Source organism: Rhineura floridana, chromosome 3 (assembly GCF_030035675.1).
Source record: "Rhineura floridana isolate rRhiFlo1 chromosome 3, rRhiFlo1.hap2, whole genome shotgun sequence".
NCBI lineage: Eukaryota > Metazoa > Chordata > Lepidosauria > Squamata > Rhineuridae > Rhineura > Rhineura floridana.
In genome coordinates, this window is record NC_084482.1 from 143,909,853 (window position 1) to 143,927,481 (window position 17,629).

The window sequence follows — 17,629 nt, forward strand, 5'->3', positions numbered from 1 at the left end:
GGACAACCACCCGAAGTTGTGCAGAACACAAGCCACACGTTTTTTCCTTGCATTGCAATACAGACCTGCGCTGAGCTCAGTGGAGCTATTTCTGAGTAAACATGCATAGGATCGGTCTGCTTGATACAATCCCATACGCACACTCGGGGAAGAAACTCCGAGTAAATATGCACAGGGGGTGGCAGTGCACGCCTGCAATCCTGTGCAAGATAGCAGGCGTGCACTGCCATCCCCTGCGCTTGTTTACTGTGAGTTTCTTCCTCGGGTGTGCATATAAGTCCCATTAAACTATGAGGCTCACTTCCGAGCGCCCACCGACAGGATCGGGACGCACAAGAAGAGCCCTTAGCAGACAAAACCCTGGAAATTGGATGGGGAAGAAGGTCCGAACTACTAGCGTCTGTCCTTCCCGGGGGTTTCTTTCCACTTCATTCTCTGAAGCTGGGCCAGACGCGTATTTTAGACAGTTACTGCCGTCCGCCCCCGGCCTGCTCTATGCGCCCCCTGCAGCCAAGACTTGGCGTGGCCCGCCGTCCCTTCCCTCCTTTCGTCCCACCGGGAGAGGCACATACTAACCTGACATAATGGCGACAAGCGGGGAGGAAACCCGGCCTGGCGATGTTTGGAAACTTCTTCGAGCGGCCGCTGCCAGCTCCGCCCCTGCGAGCTCTGACGGGCACGTCCTGCTTCTTCTCTGGCAGGCAGAAGGCTCTCCGGCTGCGCGGCTCAGGTTGCAGGCAGGCCTCGTCCACGCGGCTCTCCGGCAAGCCTGCCAGAAGGGCCGCAGCGACGGGAGGAGCAGTTGCCGTCTCCCCGGTCTGCGCCCCGCCGGCAAGGGTGGCAAGAAACTTTTCTCTCGCTCGCTCGCTCTTTCTCTCTCTCTGCTTCCGCAAGCCCCTCTCCGGACTTACACATGGCAAGAAGGTGGCGGGCTTTTCCTTCTCACTTGGCTGGGGAGCAAGAGCCCTTCTCCCTTCCCCAGCGCAGCGAGGAGCTGGAGGTGGAAGCTGTTGTATTCCCAGTGCCATTATTAGGGCCTTCCTATGCATAATTTACAGCTGGTATAGCAGAGTGGGGAGGAGAGCCTGGCTGGGAGTCCAGAGTCTGTGAGTTCAAATCCCCACTCGTGTCTCCTGGGTGTCAAGGGCCAGCTAAAGATCACCCTCACAGTGAGTGGCTCAGGGGTTGCGTGCCCTGCCACCTGTGCAGCTGTGGGCAAGCTGCATAGTCCCAAGGAGCCCAGTTGCCCCCCCCAGCTGGCAGTTGCGGACAAGGAAGAGGCTGGCTTGTGCAGGTGTGGCAAGCTGAGCAGGCCCTAGCCAGCTGGGGAGGACTAGCCTCAGAGGGAGGCAATGGTAAACCCCCTCTGAATGCCGCTTACCATGAAAACCCTATTCATAGGGTCGCGGTAAGTTGGGATCGACTTGAAAGCAGTCCATTTCATTTTTCATGCATAATTTGTTCACTGCTGCCTGCCCTGGGCATGTTTTCTCAAAACATCACATTTTCCTTGGTAGTTAACCGAAGCGTAGACAGAACAAGAGGCAAATGGCATGGTTGGTATATCAAGCTGTAATGAAAAAACCATCTCCTGGTCTATGTTTGCTAATCTACCACGAAATGTGCATTGGGTTAAAAAAAGATGATGATTAGGCTAGGCCTAATCCTAAAGATGCTTCCAGGCTGTTGCTATTTTCAGGTATGAATCAGTCACAAGTTGTGCAATGAAAGTTGATTTGGAGCTCTTGCAGACAAACCTGCTTCCCCAAAAGATCAGACTTTGTTCTATAAGCAAAGTGATGGGAAAATGCACTGGAAAGTGTGAAATAAAGGTTGATTTGATATGCCATCTACCCTTGTTGTTATGTGCCTTGGTGACCCTATGAATCAGCGGCCTCCAGTAGCATCTGTCATGAACCACCCTGTTCAGATCGTGTAAGTTCAGGTCTGTGACTTCCTTGATGGAAAAAAAAAAACCCATGGCAAGGCAAGGTATATAAATGGTAAGGAAGAATCTGATACATGTTGTAGCGTCCCAGTCTATGTACTCATAAAGTCCCTCCTTCCACAAGCATCTACAGCTCCTAGACAAAATGGGCTTGAGCTATTAATGCTGTTAAAATGAATTTGGAGGAAGAGAGCAAGATTACACATGCCAAACTAATCCATGGCCATTGTACAGGACCTGCACATAGTGCTGTAAATATGTGAGCTCAAAAGGAGATCATAGTTACTTTACTCCTCTGGTCCTGACATGTTGCTGCTGTTTGGCTTAGAGTGTCCAAACCTGGGCTCATGGTTTATCTTACTGGAGACAAGCCATGAGCTGTAACCAAGGTTTGTTCTTTGGTTTACAGCTCGTGTTTTCTCTGGAGAAGGCAGCAGCAGAAGGACCAACAAAGGAGCCCAGCAGCTGCAACCTCCTCTCTGGGAGCCCTCATGCATTTTCACTTAGCATTACATGTGAACCAGCTCACTAAGCTGAATGTGTGGAAGTCAAGAACAGGGACAGCTCACACGATTCTGCTTCCCTTCCTCCATTCGTTCACTGTTAATTCTAAAAAGTGTTTTAATCTGGTAACTGACTGAAAACCTCCAACTGTATTTAACAGAAAATGAATTCAGACAAAATGGTGCCATCTTAATGGTTGTCTCTCCAATAAAGTGTCCCAAAGCAACAAATAAGAAAGTACACATTTAACATCAAGACTGAAGAAACAACATGCAAAAGTGTAGCTATATAAAAATTTCAAACTGCAATCCTATGCACACTTACATGTAAGTCCCATTGAAAATAAAGGGCTTTCTGAGTAAACTTGTTTCAGATTGTACTGTTGGTAAATTTAAGTATTTTATTGTAAGTAAAGAATGTTGGGCCCCTATGAGGGGGTGGAGTATTCCAAAGTATGGGCACCGTCACAGAAAACGTTTTGCTACACATCTGGCACATGCGGCCATTTGAATGGAATACAGCTGAGCATGCTGAAAGAGAATGTGTAGGATCCTGTGAAAATAGGCCGTCCCTAAATTATATTTGGCCCAAGCCAATTAGGCCTATAAAGTTAATCACCAGAACATTAAACTGAACCTGAAAGCTAATAAGTAGCCAGTACAGTTGATCCAATGAGAATAAGTGCTGTCTACATTCACCTATCAACAGACAAACTATGAAATTCGGCAGTAGTTTAGAGCTTCTGAAGAGTCAGTAAAGACAACCTCGTGTAAAGAGCATAACAGACCCAATCTAGGGGTTACAAGGGTATGGATCACTGTGGCCAAATCCTAATATCAAGGAAAGACCACAGCTGTTTTATCAGACAAAGCTGATAAAACACACACTTGACCACTGACACCACTTGAGCTTCCAGGAGCAAATCAAGACCCAAGAATATTTAAAGCCTAGAATGTAATCTCATCTAGAACAGTCCCATCAAATACCATCATCACTGTGGATGTCTCCAAATTCCAGCCCCTGGGATGGAACCCTAGCATCAGCTGCAGCAGAAGCCTACACACTGTAACAGGATCTACAATGGCTCATTTCCAAAATAACTGGAAACCTCAGGCATGCACAGAGTTTCGAGACATACTAGGTCTCTCTCCATGTCAGACGAGAGGATTGTGAATCCACTCTGGAGCTTGGGTGGAATAGGATGGAATCATTCTGTCCTCTACCAAACTTTGGAGCAGAAGTGGTCCTGCTCATCTCTAATCACTTTTTATTGTCTAGATGTTGCTTCAGACTGTTTAACCTCATTTGGCCAGTAACATAATGGCCCAAGCCATGGTCTGAAAGGCACATGATGTAGCACCCTTACAGAAGCTAAGTAGATCTGGGTGAAGTCAGTACATGCACAGGAGATTGCTTGGGAACCCTATATACACGGTCCCTTCCGGATATTGTTGGACAGGATGAATTCCTGTCATCCCCAGCCAGCATGACCAGTGGTCAGGAATTATGGGAGTTGTAGTCCAACAAGGTCTGGAGGGCACCATGTTGCCTACTCCTGCTATATGCACTGTTCAGTACCATGATAGAAAAGAAAAAAGATCGGATATAACTATAGTAGTTTTTTAAAAAAAAATAATGGTATCCAGGCACAGTCTCAACATCCCAGATATGATGAAAAAGACCAACAGAGCTGAATGGAGAATGTGCTGTCACACTCAAAACTGCTGGACAATTGACCCCAGTAGCTGCACACCATTTTTTAAAACTGCTGGGAAGAAGGTGAAACCTTGCACGATCCTGTAGGATTGGGATGGGGTACTTATGGTCCTCCATCAGTCCCAGCCATCATGACCTGTGGTCAAGGAGTGTAGTTCAGCAACAATGGAGGGCCATAGGTTCCCCATCCCTGTGGTAGGACAACTCCCACAGAGCAAATAGCAGTCTCCCATTATGACTCTCTGATGCCACTCAGATGGCTATGTGCTGAATCCTGTGTGCTGAATCCAAGCTAACCACCACTGTGCAATCACTAATTTAGAGAAATGGGGTACTGAGGGCATGGTAAAGTCAGCTTCACAGGTAGATGCTGCTGTCACAGCATGAAGTTATAAATGGCCAACACATGGGGTTGTACGACTGGAATCAGTCTCAAATAACTTGCACATTCTGAAAGCAGCATCCTTTCTAATATCGGGGAACTTGTGTGGTTATGCTTGTTAACCACTTGTTTGTTATGCCCAAAGCTGTTCTAAGTACACTTTCATGGAAGAAAACTATCAAAATCACATGACTGTTTCACAGTGGAGTATGAAGGCTTATTAAAATGTCATGCTTATGGCAGGGCTTATCATCTCCACAGAGACATCCAACTACTGCATACACAAGCTGAGCCACTATGGTGTAATGGATAGAATGTTTGATTAATTGAGGTTAATAGGCTTTCTTCTAAGTATTCTTCCTGTTCTAGGGGTATTTACTCCCCAAGTGATGTGCATACAATTGCCCTGTAAAACTTTTTCTTTAGTTGTAATCATTACTTTTTAATGAAATAATTATTGAAACTCTAAAAGGTTAAATTTGCAAAGTAATTTGAAATGTTTTGATAGAATTTTCCTTTTGTTCAATATTGTTTCTATAAAGCATTTCCAGTTTTCATTTTAATTGTCCTGTGAATTGAAATATTATAATTCATGACTATGGTCCTCCATCAGTCCCAGCCATCATGACCTGTGGTCAAGGAGTGTAGTTCAGCAACAACGGAGGCCCATAGGTTCCCCATCCCTGTGGTAGGACAACTCCCACAGAGCAAATAGCAGTCTCCCATTATGACTCTCTGATGCCAGTTTTAATTTACTTTGTAGCTTGAACTGTGAATATAAATTTAGACTTATAAAATTAATTGTCACTTTTTGATACAATTAATTGCACAATTTCAAACAACATAATTTATTTTTTTCACATAATTTAAGTGTCTCAAAATTTTTAGATTTTTTCTAATTTGCATATGCAATTTATTATTTCCATACACTGTTCAGTTTATAGTGTAATTAGAAACATGAACTCATCCATTTGTGTGCAACCAGGAGACATGATACATTCTTGACAGGTTTTTGCAGCATAAAAAAAGTACTGACCTTTCTAAGAACTGATGCTGTGATCCTAAGCATACTTACCTGTAAGTAAAATCAATTGCAATAAATGTCACCAGTAATGAGAGAGTAATGCCTTCTGCACTGCGATGTATTCTTTAGATACACATAAATATAAGTTTAAAAAACACTTACATATCTTATAAAAATAGAAATGTATAAAAAAGAAAAAGTATGCATTACAATGTGTATGCAAGAATGATGTTGTGCATTATTCATGTATACACACATTATTTGATTTGTAAATAAATAAATGGTATTGTAGAGCTTTATCATAAAGTGATGACAGTATGCCCAATATATAAAGAAGTCTGTGATCAAGGTATATATGTGCAAACCCACAAGATTCCAATGTCTGCACAAATACACATAGTATTGAATTGGTCCATTATGTCATTGCTCATAGGCAAATGTGGCTGGATGCAGATCCAAGACAAAAAAGCAGCAATCACACTGATCCAACACACTCACTCCATATCCTGGACATCTGATCAGTACTGCCATATTTAGATCAAAGTTCAATATAGAATTAAATGTTATTTTAACAACATAAACTTGATCTGTTGCTGACATGACTGATAAACTGCAGCTGACTCACTAAAACCAGCTGTTTTCATAAGAATCTAGGAATTTGGTTGGAGTCACTAAGTCTGCAAACCTATACCCACTTACCAGGGATTAAGTCCCACTGAAATCAGTGAGGCGGTTACCTCTGAGTTTATGATTGTGCTATGAGTCTACTAGAGGGTGTAGCATATCTAACGTGGATTTGAAAAGCAAGTTGTGTGAATTTGTGATATCATGGGTTATAGAACTTGGCAAGAAATTGATAACATTTGCTCATCTTCATTTTTCAAGATGAGTCCTCTGAATAACCATTTAAAGTCCCTAGTATGAGCCCTTTCATCTGAGAGAAATGCTTGGGGGCTGTAAGCTTCTGAGACCATGAGACTGTGCCACCTGTCCAATGGCAGGGCTCTGCACATGTAGCCGCTGCAGCTCATTCAAGGGCCAAACCACATACACATCATCCAAGTCATTTGTATTCACAAATCCTCATCCAACTAAAGATATGCATGCTTTGCTTCTGCAGTCTTATGAACCTTCATAGGGACACAACACATGTTTGTTTATTTATTTGATTTATTTATTACATTTATACGCCTCCTTTCTTTTCATCATAGAAACCCAAGGTGGCTTACATATGGTTCCCAGGCGGTCTCCCATCCAGGCACTGACCAGACCTGACCCTACATTTTGGCATGTAAATTGAGATAACTGAGGTGCTAAAATGTTTACATTTATTTTTAAAAAAACCTTCATTCTGCTTTTCACCATATACCTCTCAAAGCAGCTTGCAACAATAAAAATATACAAAATTTAAAATATAAATTAAACCACACAAAAAATTAAAATCTCCATAATTTAAAACAGTGAACAAAAAAAATCTGAGAACTGTTGATATGTACATGATTTGTATTGAGGAGAAATCAGACCTTCTCCTTTATTTTGCCAAACCAACACAACCTACCAGCTAATGGCTCCCTGGTGCACGTCCCTAAGTATATGGAGATGCACATCTCTTCTTTACACTTCAATTGTTCCCAACAACAAAAAGGAATTGTTTCTGTGTTGGCTCAGAGTGGAGTTTTGAACCTTGGGTTCTCATGCCCAAACCCAACACAACTATACTGCACTGGCAATGTTGTTTTTAAATTCTGCTACAATGTGATGCTGGAATTCTTGCACAATAGAATAATGAGTGCATGTTGTATCTAATTGGCCCATGGATAAACTTAGTTGCACTGTCATATGTATCCTAAGAAAACAACCCTTCTTACTAGCCTTAATTTCCATCTTGGATGTGTTTTAACATGCAGAAAATGAAAGGAAATACAGGCAAGGATCAGAACTTGAACGAATCAGAAGCTCTTTATGTCTCGCTTTGGGGTAACTGACCACATGAACAATGTCAGGCTCAGTATCTCAGACTGAGTTGGGTGGAGTTCACAATACAAATAGCAATTTGAAAATTACATTAGATATTGCCCAGTCTACAACTCTGAGAACAAATAGACCTGTGATGTGCCCACATTTCACAGACACTCTTAGATCAATGTGGTAGGGCCTTGTTTTATGCAGTCCTCGTGCAGAGTTCTTAATGTCACTGATGTATCAGCAGAGATGGTGAGAACTTATGGAGAAGGTGTGAGTCACTGATGTTGGAGCTGTTGCCTACCAGCGAAAGTGTATTGACCAGAGGATGGGAGCACTACAGTGCCATACTGCAGCAATTCTCCCCTTCTCCAGCCCAGATGTTTTGGCAAAACAGCACTAGTCTAGAAGCAAGGAATTACAAACACTGAAGGGACTCCAATTAGGAGCAAATGTTGACAACTGTTAAAATAGCAAGCAAGGAGTTGTGGCAACCTAATTGTGTGTTTCCATGTCCTGGTGAACCTATAAGGTTGCTAAGTGGAATAGAAACCAATAGCAACATCTGAAGCAGCTTCGGTATTTGAGATCATATAAACAGGCCCTCACATATTGCATATCCAAGGAATTGTGTTTTGTTTTGTTTTTAAAGTGCCTCACTTCCTTTCAGAGACTGAAGTACTAAAGTCTGGGGAAAGCTACAGTTGTCCTAAGTGTCTTCACTTCCAAACCGAGGGTGGGGGTGGGGAGAAACTCACCCATCTCAATAACTTTGAAAGCAAGCCCAGAGCCTCCAACCTCACCCCACCCCATTATAGTATTGGTCACAGTAATGATTCTGGGTGAAAGGATGCCTAGTTTTGATTGGCAAATATAAAATTATCAGTCTGAAAACTTTTCCCAGCAACCATAATGTTTAATTTCATGTAATTGTTTATATTCTAAAATATTATATTGCTAGCTAAGCTCAGAAAACAAAAAGGAAAGCTCTATAGTGAAGAATAAATCCCAAAATGAGATTATTTTCTGTTGAAAAGGGTTAGTAGACCATATGGCTACTGTCTCCCAATCATCCTTGCAATACAGACAGATTCTTTGTTAAGGCTCATAAACAGGAAGAGTGACATTTCCCAGCAACAAGAATGCAAAACAGATTCACAAAAAAGAAAGTCTGGGTTGAATCAAACATGTAGACTTGCAGGCACTCCCTGTTTCCAAAGCCATTTACAGTTTCTCTTGTTCCTAAAGCAAAGCTTTTGTCATCGACATTTTTTAAAAATCCCATCTCTTTGAGAACACACCTGTTTTGGAAAATAATTCACTACTACTTACATTTTCTGAAGAGCATTGTCCATGAGTTTGATAGCTTTTCTTGCTATGGTTGAAAGACATCCCTGAAGTCAGGCAAACTGAAAAACTGCCCCCTTATTTAAGTTGCTGTCAGCAACGGAAGTTAAGTGACGAGTTTGTGGGAAAAGTGAAAGTAAATGCTGAGCGCCATCTAAGTCTTTCGCCAGCAGAGGTCTTCATTGAGCCCTTGGGAAACAGGCAGATGCCCACTCTATAAATTGTTCACAAAGGGAGGAAAAAAGTCACTGTGACCTGATCATATTTGCCCTTGAATTTCAAGTAGCGAGGCTTGTGCAGTTTTTTAAACACTTCAGTAAAACCTATTGAATATGTATACAAATATAATCCTTTATGTTAAACTTCCCCAGCCTAATCCAACATTTGTTCTACGACAAGCATAAATGCTTGAAATGGGATGTGCCAACAGGTGTACTTGAACACTATAAGAAAACATTGTGTAATTCCCCCAGTGAAGTTTTGACTTTTGGCAAAAAAGCATTAAAAATGATTTACTAATAAATGTGAAAGACCTTATAAACTTTCCATGGCACAGTTCCATTTACATTAATAGCATGGCTGCAATATTTAAGATAACAAATTGTTGTTGTTATGTGCCTTCAAGTTGATTACGACTTATGGCAACCCTATGAATCAGTGACCTCCAAGAACATCTGTCATGAACCACCCCATTCAGATCTTGTAAATTCAGGTCTGTGGCTTCTATTTTTCTACTCCCTTCTGTTTTTCCCAGCATTATTGTCTTTTCTAGTGAATTGTCTTCTCATGATGTGTCCAAAGTATGATAACCTCAGTTTCATTGTTTTAGCTTGTTGGGACAGTTCTGGTTTAATTTGTTCTAACACCCAATTATTTGTCTTTTTCGCAGTCCGTGGTATGCACAAAGCTCTCCTCCAGCACCACATTTCAAATGAGTGGATTTTTCTCTTATCCGCCTTTTTCACTGTGCAACTTTCACATCGATACATAGAGATCGGAAATACCATGGTCTGAATGATCCTGACTTTGGTGTTCAGTGATACATCTTTGCATTTGAGGACCTTTTCTAGTTCTCTCATAGCTGCCCCCCCCCAGTCCCAGCCTTCTTCTGATTTCTTGACTATTGTCTCCATTTTGGTTAATGTCTGTGGTGAGGTATTGATAATCCTTGACAAGTTCAATGTCCTCATTGTCAACTTTGAAGTTACATAAGTTGTCATTGCTTTAGTCTTTTTGACATTCAGCTGTAGTCCTGCTTTTATGCTTTCCTCTCTAACTTTCATAAGCATTCGTTTCAAATCATTACTGGTTTCTGCTAAGAGTATGGTATCATCTTCATATCTTAAATTATTGATATTTCTCCCACCATCTTGGTCCTATATTGCTTTCCTTATGATATTTTCTGTGTATAGATTAAACAAATAGGGTGATAAAATACACCCCTGTCTCACACCCTTTCCGATGGGGAACCAATCGGTTTCTCCATATTCTGTCCTTACAGTAGCCTCTTGTCCACAGCATAGGTTGTGCATCAGCACAATCAGATGCTGTGGCACCCCCATTTCTTTTAAAGCATTCCATAGTTTTTCATGATGTACACAGTCAAAGGCTTTGCTGTAATCTACAAAGCACAGGGTGATTTTCTTCTGAAATGCCTTGCTCCGTTCCATTATCCAATGTAGGTTTGCGATATGATCTCTGGTGCCTCTTCTCTTTCTAAATCCAGCTTGGACGTCTAGCATTTCTCACTCCATATATGTTGAGAGCCTTTGTTGTAGAATCTTGAGCATTACTTTACTTGCATGGGATATGAAGGCAATAGTTTGATAATTACTGCATTCCCTGGGATCCCCTTTCTTTGGAATTGGGATATATATTGAATGCTTCCAGTCTGTGGGCCATTGTTTAGTTTTCCATATTTATTGACAATTTTTTGTCAAAATTTGGACAGATTCAGTCTCAGTAGCTTGTAGCAACTGTATTGGTATGCCATCTGTTCCTGGTGACTTGTTTCTTCCAAGTATTTTAAGAGCAGCTTTCACCTCACATTCCAAAATTTCTGGTTCTTCATCATACGGTTCCTCCATAAACGAATCTGTCATCTCTTTTATAGAGTTCTTCAGTGTATTGCTTCCATCTTCCTTTTATTTCACCTCAGTCAGTCAATGTGTTCCCCTATTGATTATTCAAAATCCCTACTCTTGGTTTAAATTTCCCTTTCATTTCTCTAATATTTTGGAATAGGCTAGCTCTTCTAGGACCAATTGAAAGTCAGCATAATCCTGTGCTGGTCATGTAGTGGGAGTTCAGAGATGGGGAATATTCCAGAAGGATGACTTGCCCAGGAGTAAATGCTGTTTTGTCTTGCCCCACAGGATTACCCTGCCTCAGTTCATTAGTTGGTAAACCCTTGAAGAGGTTATTTTAATAAATGTGTCATTTGTGTATTTGCTTAACAGTCTCAACTGCTTTCATCTTTCTTGTGCACTTCTTTCAGAAAATAAATATTTTTTACATGAGCAATAAAGAAAGCTTCGGGAGGTATAGTTATCATAAACATAAGATATTCACAAGGGAACAGACTCACAAGCATCACCGAATTTTCTTAGTGTAATTTCTTCATATAGCTACAACTCCCCAGTTTATAGTGCCAGATTGTTTAAATAAATCACAGTGTCATAATGTCACTTCTGTATATTCACCTGCCTTTCCTTTTGCAGCCCATCACTGTGGATGATGTTGGTGTTGTTGGTTGGTCACTTAGATCCAATCCACATTTACCTTTCTCTCCTGTTCCTTCTGTTTCGTGCCTGCTTACGAGGCTCATGATGACTTGTGCCCCAGCCTGCACAGTCATATCACCACTTCTGCCCTTTGATTCTGGGATTTTTCATACTACTTTCATGACAACTTCTAAAACAAACTGATTGCATTGTTCTTTTACTGAACCAGCTGCCTGCTATTTTTACTATTATTAATAGGAGTGAGTCTGACCCTGCAGAACTGGTTCTGCACCTAATTCCCCCTCCCAATATTGCATCATTAACTTTAACTTTGGGGGTGGAAGTGAATCTGTGGGTATGGGGGTTATCCACAACTTTACTTTCAACAGCAAGACAAGTCTTTTTTTTAATGCTACTCTCAATGCCATGTACACTACGCTTAATTTGAAAGCCCCTTCCCCCAAACCTTCACTTTTAACTGGAGTTGTGTATGGAAGTGGTGTTACATTTGGGATTATGGGAGGAATGTGATCATGGTGGCAGTACGTATCTCCAGAAACAGCTGCCCCCCCCCCAGCAAGAGCCTCATTACCTCAAGTGTCCTTAGTGAGGGTGGGCTTCTCCCCATCCCAGCTCTTAATGGGGGTCAGTCTCTTCTTTCTCTTTCCACTAACTAGCTTTGGGAGAGAACAATCTCTCCAGTAACTTCCATAGGGAAGTGGAGAAGAGGCTGCAAGAAACAGCTGGGAGGATTTCCTGGGCTAATGGATGGTGTGATTTCCCCCACCAGTCATTTCTGGGAATCCAGACTCCTTGTTCTCCCTTTCCCTATACAAATTAATAGAGATAACTTGCATTTATTTATTTATTTATTCAATTTATATACTGCCCCATAGCCGAAGCTCTCTGGGCAGTTTACAACAGGTAAAAAACATCTGACATACAATTAAAACCTCATATTAAGCAGTTTAAAAATAAGTTAAAATATCAAGAATTAAAACATAATTAAACACACACTAAAATGCATATTAAATACTACTAAAATGCTGAAAATGCCTGGGAGAAGAGGAAGGTTTTTATCTGACGCCAAAAAGATAATAATATTGGCGCCAGGCGTATCTCATCAGGAAGAATATTCCATAGTTTGGGGGCCACCACTGAGAAGGCCCTTTTTCTTGTTGTCACCTTCCGGGCTTCTTTCTGAGTAGGCACCCGGAGGAGGGCCTTCGATGTTGAGCGCAGTGTGCGGGTAGGTTCATATTGGGAGAGGCGTTCCATCAGGTATTGTGGTCCCATGCCATACAAGGCTTTATAGGTTAAAACCAGCACCTTGAATCGAGCCCGGAAACATATAGGCAACCAGTGCAGGCGGGCCAGAATCGGTGTTATATGTTCGGACCGCCTGGTCCCAGTTATCAGTCTGGCCGCCGCATTTTGCACAAGCTGCAGTTTTCGAACCGTCTTCAAGGGCAGCCCCACGTAGAGTGCATTGCAGTAGTCTAATTTAGAGGTTACCAGAGCATGGACAACTGAAGCAAGGCTGTGCATGTTGTTTTTACAAAAGGTGTCCTTTCAAGCATTACCCAGTTTCCATGTGACCTGAGGCTCTCCGGGTGTTTAGGGCACTTTCTAGTGGCATGTAGCATGTAACAGCATTATAACCAAGGGAGATGCAGTATTGCATTCTGTACTGTGTGCCCCATGCACAGCAATTTCATTTGTGAAAAGTACCAGCACAGTCACACCTTGCAAATGAAAGAGACTTCATGTGGAGTACACATTACTTTTTCTGTATCTATTCAACTAAGGAGTTATTTCCAATGTCCTCTAAGCATCCCTGTATAACTTCCCCCTCTCTATTCATCGCTCTGCCTTCAAATTACTCAGACATTAACCCACTGAAACACATAGGCCACTATCTCTTAGCCTTTCTTTGCCTCTACCCACTCACACACCCCCATCTGTAACTTGGGGATAATAGATGTTGATCTACCTTAAAGGGATATTGCAAGATAGCGAACGTAACTCTAAACATGTTACGATACATTTGTTGTGTACTTCCCATTGCTATCACTGAAGAAATGTTGAATAGTAACAACTTCATATGGATTATACATTTCAGGCCTGCTTCAGAACCAGAGGTTCTCAGGGTTGTTAGAAAAACAAGAATCTCCTGATGTGTCAGCATCTTAAGGCTAATATAACAGTTAGTCTTTGTTTGATATTCTCTATAAAAGCTGTCTTCCTTGGCCAACCCTACCATTAGGCAGATGTCAGTTCATTTATTATGATCATACTTGTACCACTAGGAAGAGGCGCATGTGAGATTTCCTGCTTCATGCGCCAATACAACTTGGCCATCCATGGGTACCACATCCCTTGACTGAATGCGGGAAGTGCCAATTTACTGCTCTGCTTTCGCCATTGTCTCCATGGGTAGACTGAACACACGGAGGGGGAGCAGGATTGCCACACCTGGCCCCTCAGCTGACCTCTGTCCATTGGGCTGAAGGCGACAATGGGATTTCTACATGCTTACAGCTGTACACGCCTAATGCACAGAGGTTGGGGCACAGGGCTAGCCCATGCAATCCCGCTCCCTCTGTGGTGATGAAGGCAAGAAGCAGATAAAGATTGCCAGATCCTAAGTCAAGGACTAGGCTTTCCACAGTGTGAGCTGTTGCACTGTAATTCTTAAAGCAGCAGAACATTTCTGAATCAGGATCTGGCAATCCTCATTCTTTAACTTATATACATAAGAAGCTGCCCATCTGTTAATATAATCATTGGCCTGGCACCTGCTTTCCTCCTCTTCAAACATCCTAGGGATGGGGCCTTTTCCATTCTGACACCCAAATAGTAGAATGACTTTTCCATCCATGTACATCTTGCCCATGCTTTAATAGGTGCTATTCAGGTGCTATGTTATCTGTGTTAACATCTTGTAGAGTGGTGTGAGAATGTGTTCATCGGCCCCACCTGCAATGTCATAATCAGTGGCTTAACTGCCAACATTCATGTGATCAACAGGATTCTGTCACAGGGAAGCTTCTAATCACATACAACTGAACACACTTCAGACTTTCTCATGATTGGAATTGAAGCTGATGGGGGCGGGCAGCAGCACCTGCATTCCTGCACCCATGAGTTGATTTCAACAGAGATAACCTAATGCCTGAAGTATCTTTTAAGCATCTGATGAAAGTTTTCCATTTATGTATGGCTTTAGTTTTATCTATGGCCCTCCATGGCGCAGAGTGGTAAGCGGCGGTAACGCAGCCGAAGCTCTGCTCACGGCCGGAGTTCGATTCCAACGGAAGGAGGAAGTCGAATCTCCGGTAAAAGGGGTCGAGGTCCACTCAGCCTTCCATCCATCTGTGGTCGGTAAAATGAGTACCCGGCATATGCTGGGGGGTAAAGAAAGGCCGGAGACGGAACTGGCAAACCCACCCCACATATATGGTCTGCCTAGTAAACGTCGCAAGACGTAACCCTAAGAGTCGGAAACGACTCGCACTATAAGTGCGGGGACACCTTTACCTTTACCTTTTTAGTTTTATCTGAAGTAATATTGCAGCTTTGTGACTGATATTGGATTCTTGGTGTCATCTTAATTTCTATCTTCAAACTGTTTTTGTATTTTATGTTATGTTATTTTAATTGTATGTCACCTGCCTTTGACATTGATTCAATGGAAAGGCAAGATATGCATCTTTTAAATAGATACTTTTAATATAGGTTCGGTGAGGTATAAAAAAATAAAAGTAAGTTAGCAAGGGAAGGTTGCCTTGCAATCCGAACAATGAAACCACATGGCAAATTTGACATTTTTCTTATTTAAAAATCTTTATTTCATCATAATTATTGTGCAAAAATACATTTTATTTCTTTCTGATACGTTTATAAAAACAGGATAAAATAAATTCAGTCATGTGTATTTGTCCTTGTTGCTGTCAAAAACTTCACATGCAGAAAAAGTACAAACTGTTAAGAACTGATTTATAGAAACATATACCAGAAAGGTGTATCATTATTTTCTTGTTGTGATCATTTTTTTTTGAAAGAAAATTGCAGAAATGGCAGCTTACTTTCAATATCAAGGTGCACTATTTTATTTAAATCAAACAAGAATGCATTTTTAAAGAACGTTTATTAAATCTATTTAATTTGTAGATACTCTGACATTTATTGTAACCGATACACAGGACCAATCAGTTATTTATTTCTATACAGTCCTTAAGGCACATTGAGCACATTCACATTTGGCTTTAGTCCAGCAAATCTTCAGCTGCATTTCTGAGATTGCTTATCCAGGTAAATAAGTATCCAATGTCACATGCATATCCTTTTCATGCCCATAAACCTCTACAACATGTATTGTACTTATGGTATGTATGGCAATATTATGTCCTGGTACTAACTGTTTACCAAGTGCACTGCTAGTTTTGGCTGGTTTGCTACGTAAATCATTTTCTCCACAACAGTCAGTCTCTGTGATATCTCTGCTCCATTCTTCATGGAAGCTGTAAAAGAAAAGGACTTTTTAAATTTAGTAAAACTATGCTCTTGATGTATTATAGCCATTTAATTACTTTTTCTCTGACAATAAAGCAGCTGACATTAAATAGCACAGCATATCTGCTCTGACTTTTTTTTATAACATACCTTACCAGCTTGCTTATAAATTTATTTATAACATTCCTAGAGTTTGTATTTGCACCTTGAGAAGCTCCTTCTAAGTTCAGGTCTGGGGACTCTTTTTCAGCCTGAGGGCCGCATTCCCTTCTGAACACCTTCTGGGGGCCACATACTCTGGCACCAGAGGCAAAAGTGGGTATATCATAGAATACTAGAGTTGGAAGGGGCCTATAAGACTATTGTGTCCAACCCCCTGCTTAATAGGTGGAGCAATTAATGCTAGGGTTGCCAGGTCAGAAGCATCCCAAAACCTGAGATTTTAGGGGCGGGTCTAAGTGATGTCACGGGGTGGGCCCGAGTGATGTCATTACGCATGATACATTAAGCATCAATCACAGTTGCTTGGAGCATACAATTAAACAAATATCTGATTGGAAATTAAGCTAGAAATCTTAGCTAAAAGATGGAGCCTGGGTAGGGAACATTTAATCTAGCCTACTTGCTTTCAGCAAGAAGGGTTTAAGTGCCTTCAGGCCAGGCCATTCACCAGAAGGCCAATGTAGGAAGAAAGGAGTCTAGTGTTGTGGAGATGTTAGATGGGAGCATTCGGGAGTAAAGATGGATGCCCCTGAAGGCTTCAATTCTAAACACATTTACTAAGGGACTAAGCCCCATAGAACTCAACAGGACTTACTTCAGAGTAGATATAGTTTGGATTGTGCAGTTGGTAAAGCTTGACTAGGAATCTTCTGCAAAGACATCCATATCCAAGCAGGGTTGGCAACCCCCTGCCTGGAATGCCCTACCCTTATCTTTTAGTGTGGCTGCTCCAAACTTCTTTACAGATTTGACCCTTCAGTTCAGAAAGAGGTCTGAGAGTTGAGTAAGAATAAGAAGATTCTCTACCCTTTCTGTTTACCCTGTGGGCTGCTATAAACTCACTTTGACAGCCAACCCAATTCCAGTGAGTAATAATTGATAGAGAGAAAACACACATGGCTTGGTCTACCTTCACAGGCAACAGCTTGGGAACAACTGCAGCCACACTTTCAAATATGTGAATTCTCTTTTACCACTATTGGGCAAGAAACAAACTGCCATGCAACCAACAAGGTGCATCATCAGTGGGTTTTAGGGAGTTCAGCTGAGCACATGCAACCACTGCTGTTGCTTCGATGGATGTAAGGGAGTGAGGTTAAAGGTAAATGAAATGCAAACAGAATATGAAAAACAAACCACATACCAAACACAACAAGATTCCTATGAGTAAGGCAGACAACTTAGCATCCCACAACCAGTCAGGATTCATAACCGAAAACCAAAACTAAAACAATCCTTGCAGCCAGTCAGTTAATGCAGAATACTGCGGCATGATTGCTGACATG

At 41.7% G+C, this 17,629-nt stretch overlaps 3 protein-coding genes across 11 annotated transcripts in view; 1 reads left to right on the forward strand and 2 right to left on the reverse strand.

Moving 5' to 3' along the window:
• CARD19 (caspase recruitment domain family member 19) overlaps positions 1-8,971 on the reverse strand; it is a 59,189-nt gene extending 50,218 nt beyond the window's left edge. For 5 of the 6 annotated variants that reach the window (XR_009761479.1, XM_061618201.1, XM_061618198.1 and 2 more), the window contains exon 1: positions 8,869-8,971. Coding sequence is in view for 5 of the 6 variants with exons in the window: in XM_061618201.1 (XP_061474185.1) it covers positions 8,869-8,884 (16 nt within the window). In the remaining variant the exon portion in view is untranslated. Of the gene's footprint in view, positions 1-576; positions 1,021-8,868 lie in introns of those variants that run through there. The other variant, XM_061618199.1, reaches the window with a different exon arrangement.
• On the forward strand, positions 398-2,785 carry LOC133380604 (uncharacterized). 4 transcript variants are annotated; one of them, XM_061618194.1, is made up of 2 exons: positions 398-1,106; positions 2,358-2,785. In XM_061618194.1, the coding sequence occupies exons 1-2, from the start codon at positions 619-621 to the stop codon at positions 2,587-2,589; spliced, it is 720 nt and encodes a 239-aa protein (XP_061474178.1). In that variant the 5' UTR covers positions 398-618; the 3' UTR covers positions 2,590-2,785. The 4 variants fall into 4 exon arrangements, with proteins under 4 accessions (XP_061474178.1, XP_061474179.1, XP_061474180.1 ...); XM_061618195.1 differs by having other exon boundaries at positions 398-840; XM_061618196.1 differs by having other exon boundaries at positions 398-837.
• A 6,662-nt stretch (positions 8,972-15,633) lies between the features above and the next one.
• The window catches only part of SUSD3 (sushi domain containing 3), a 79,587-nt gene continuing 77,591 nt past the window's right edge, over positions 15,634-17,629 (reverse strand). The window contains exon 5 of the mRNA XM_061622012.1: positions 15,634-16,129. Coding sequence (XP_061477996.1) covers positions 15,913-16,129 — 217 coding nt within the window. The 3' untranslated portion in view covers positions 15,634-15,912. The remainder of the gene's footprint in view (positions 16,130-17,629) is intronic.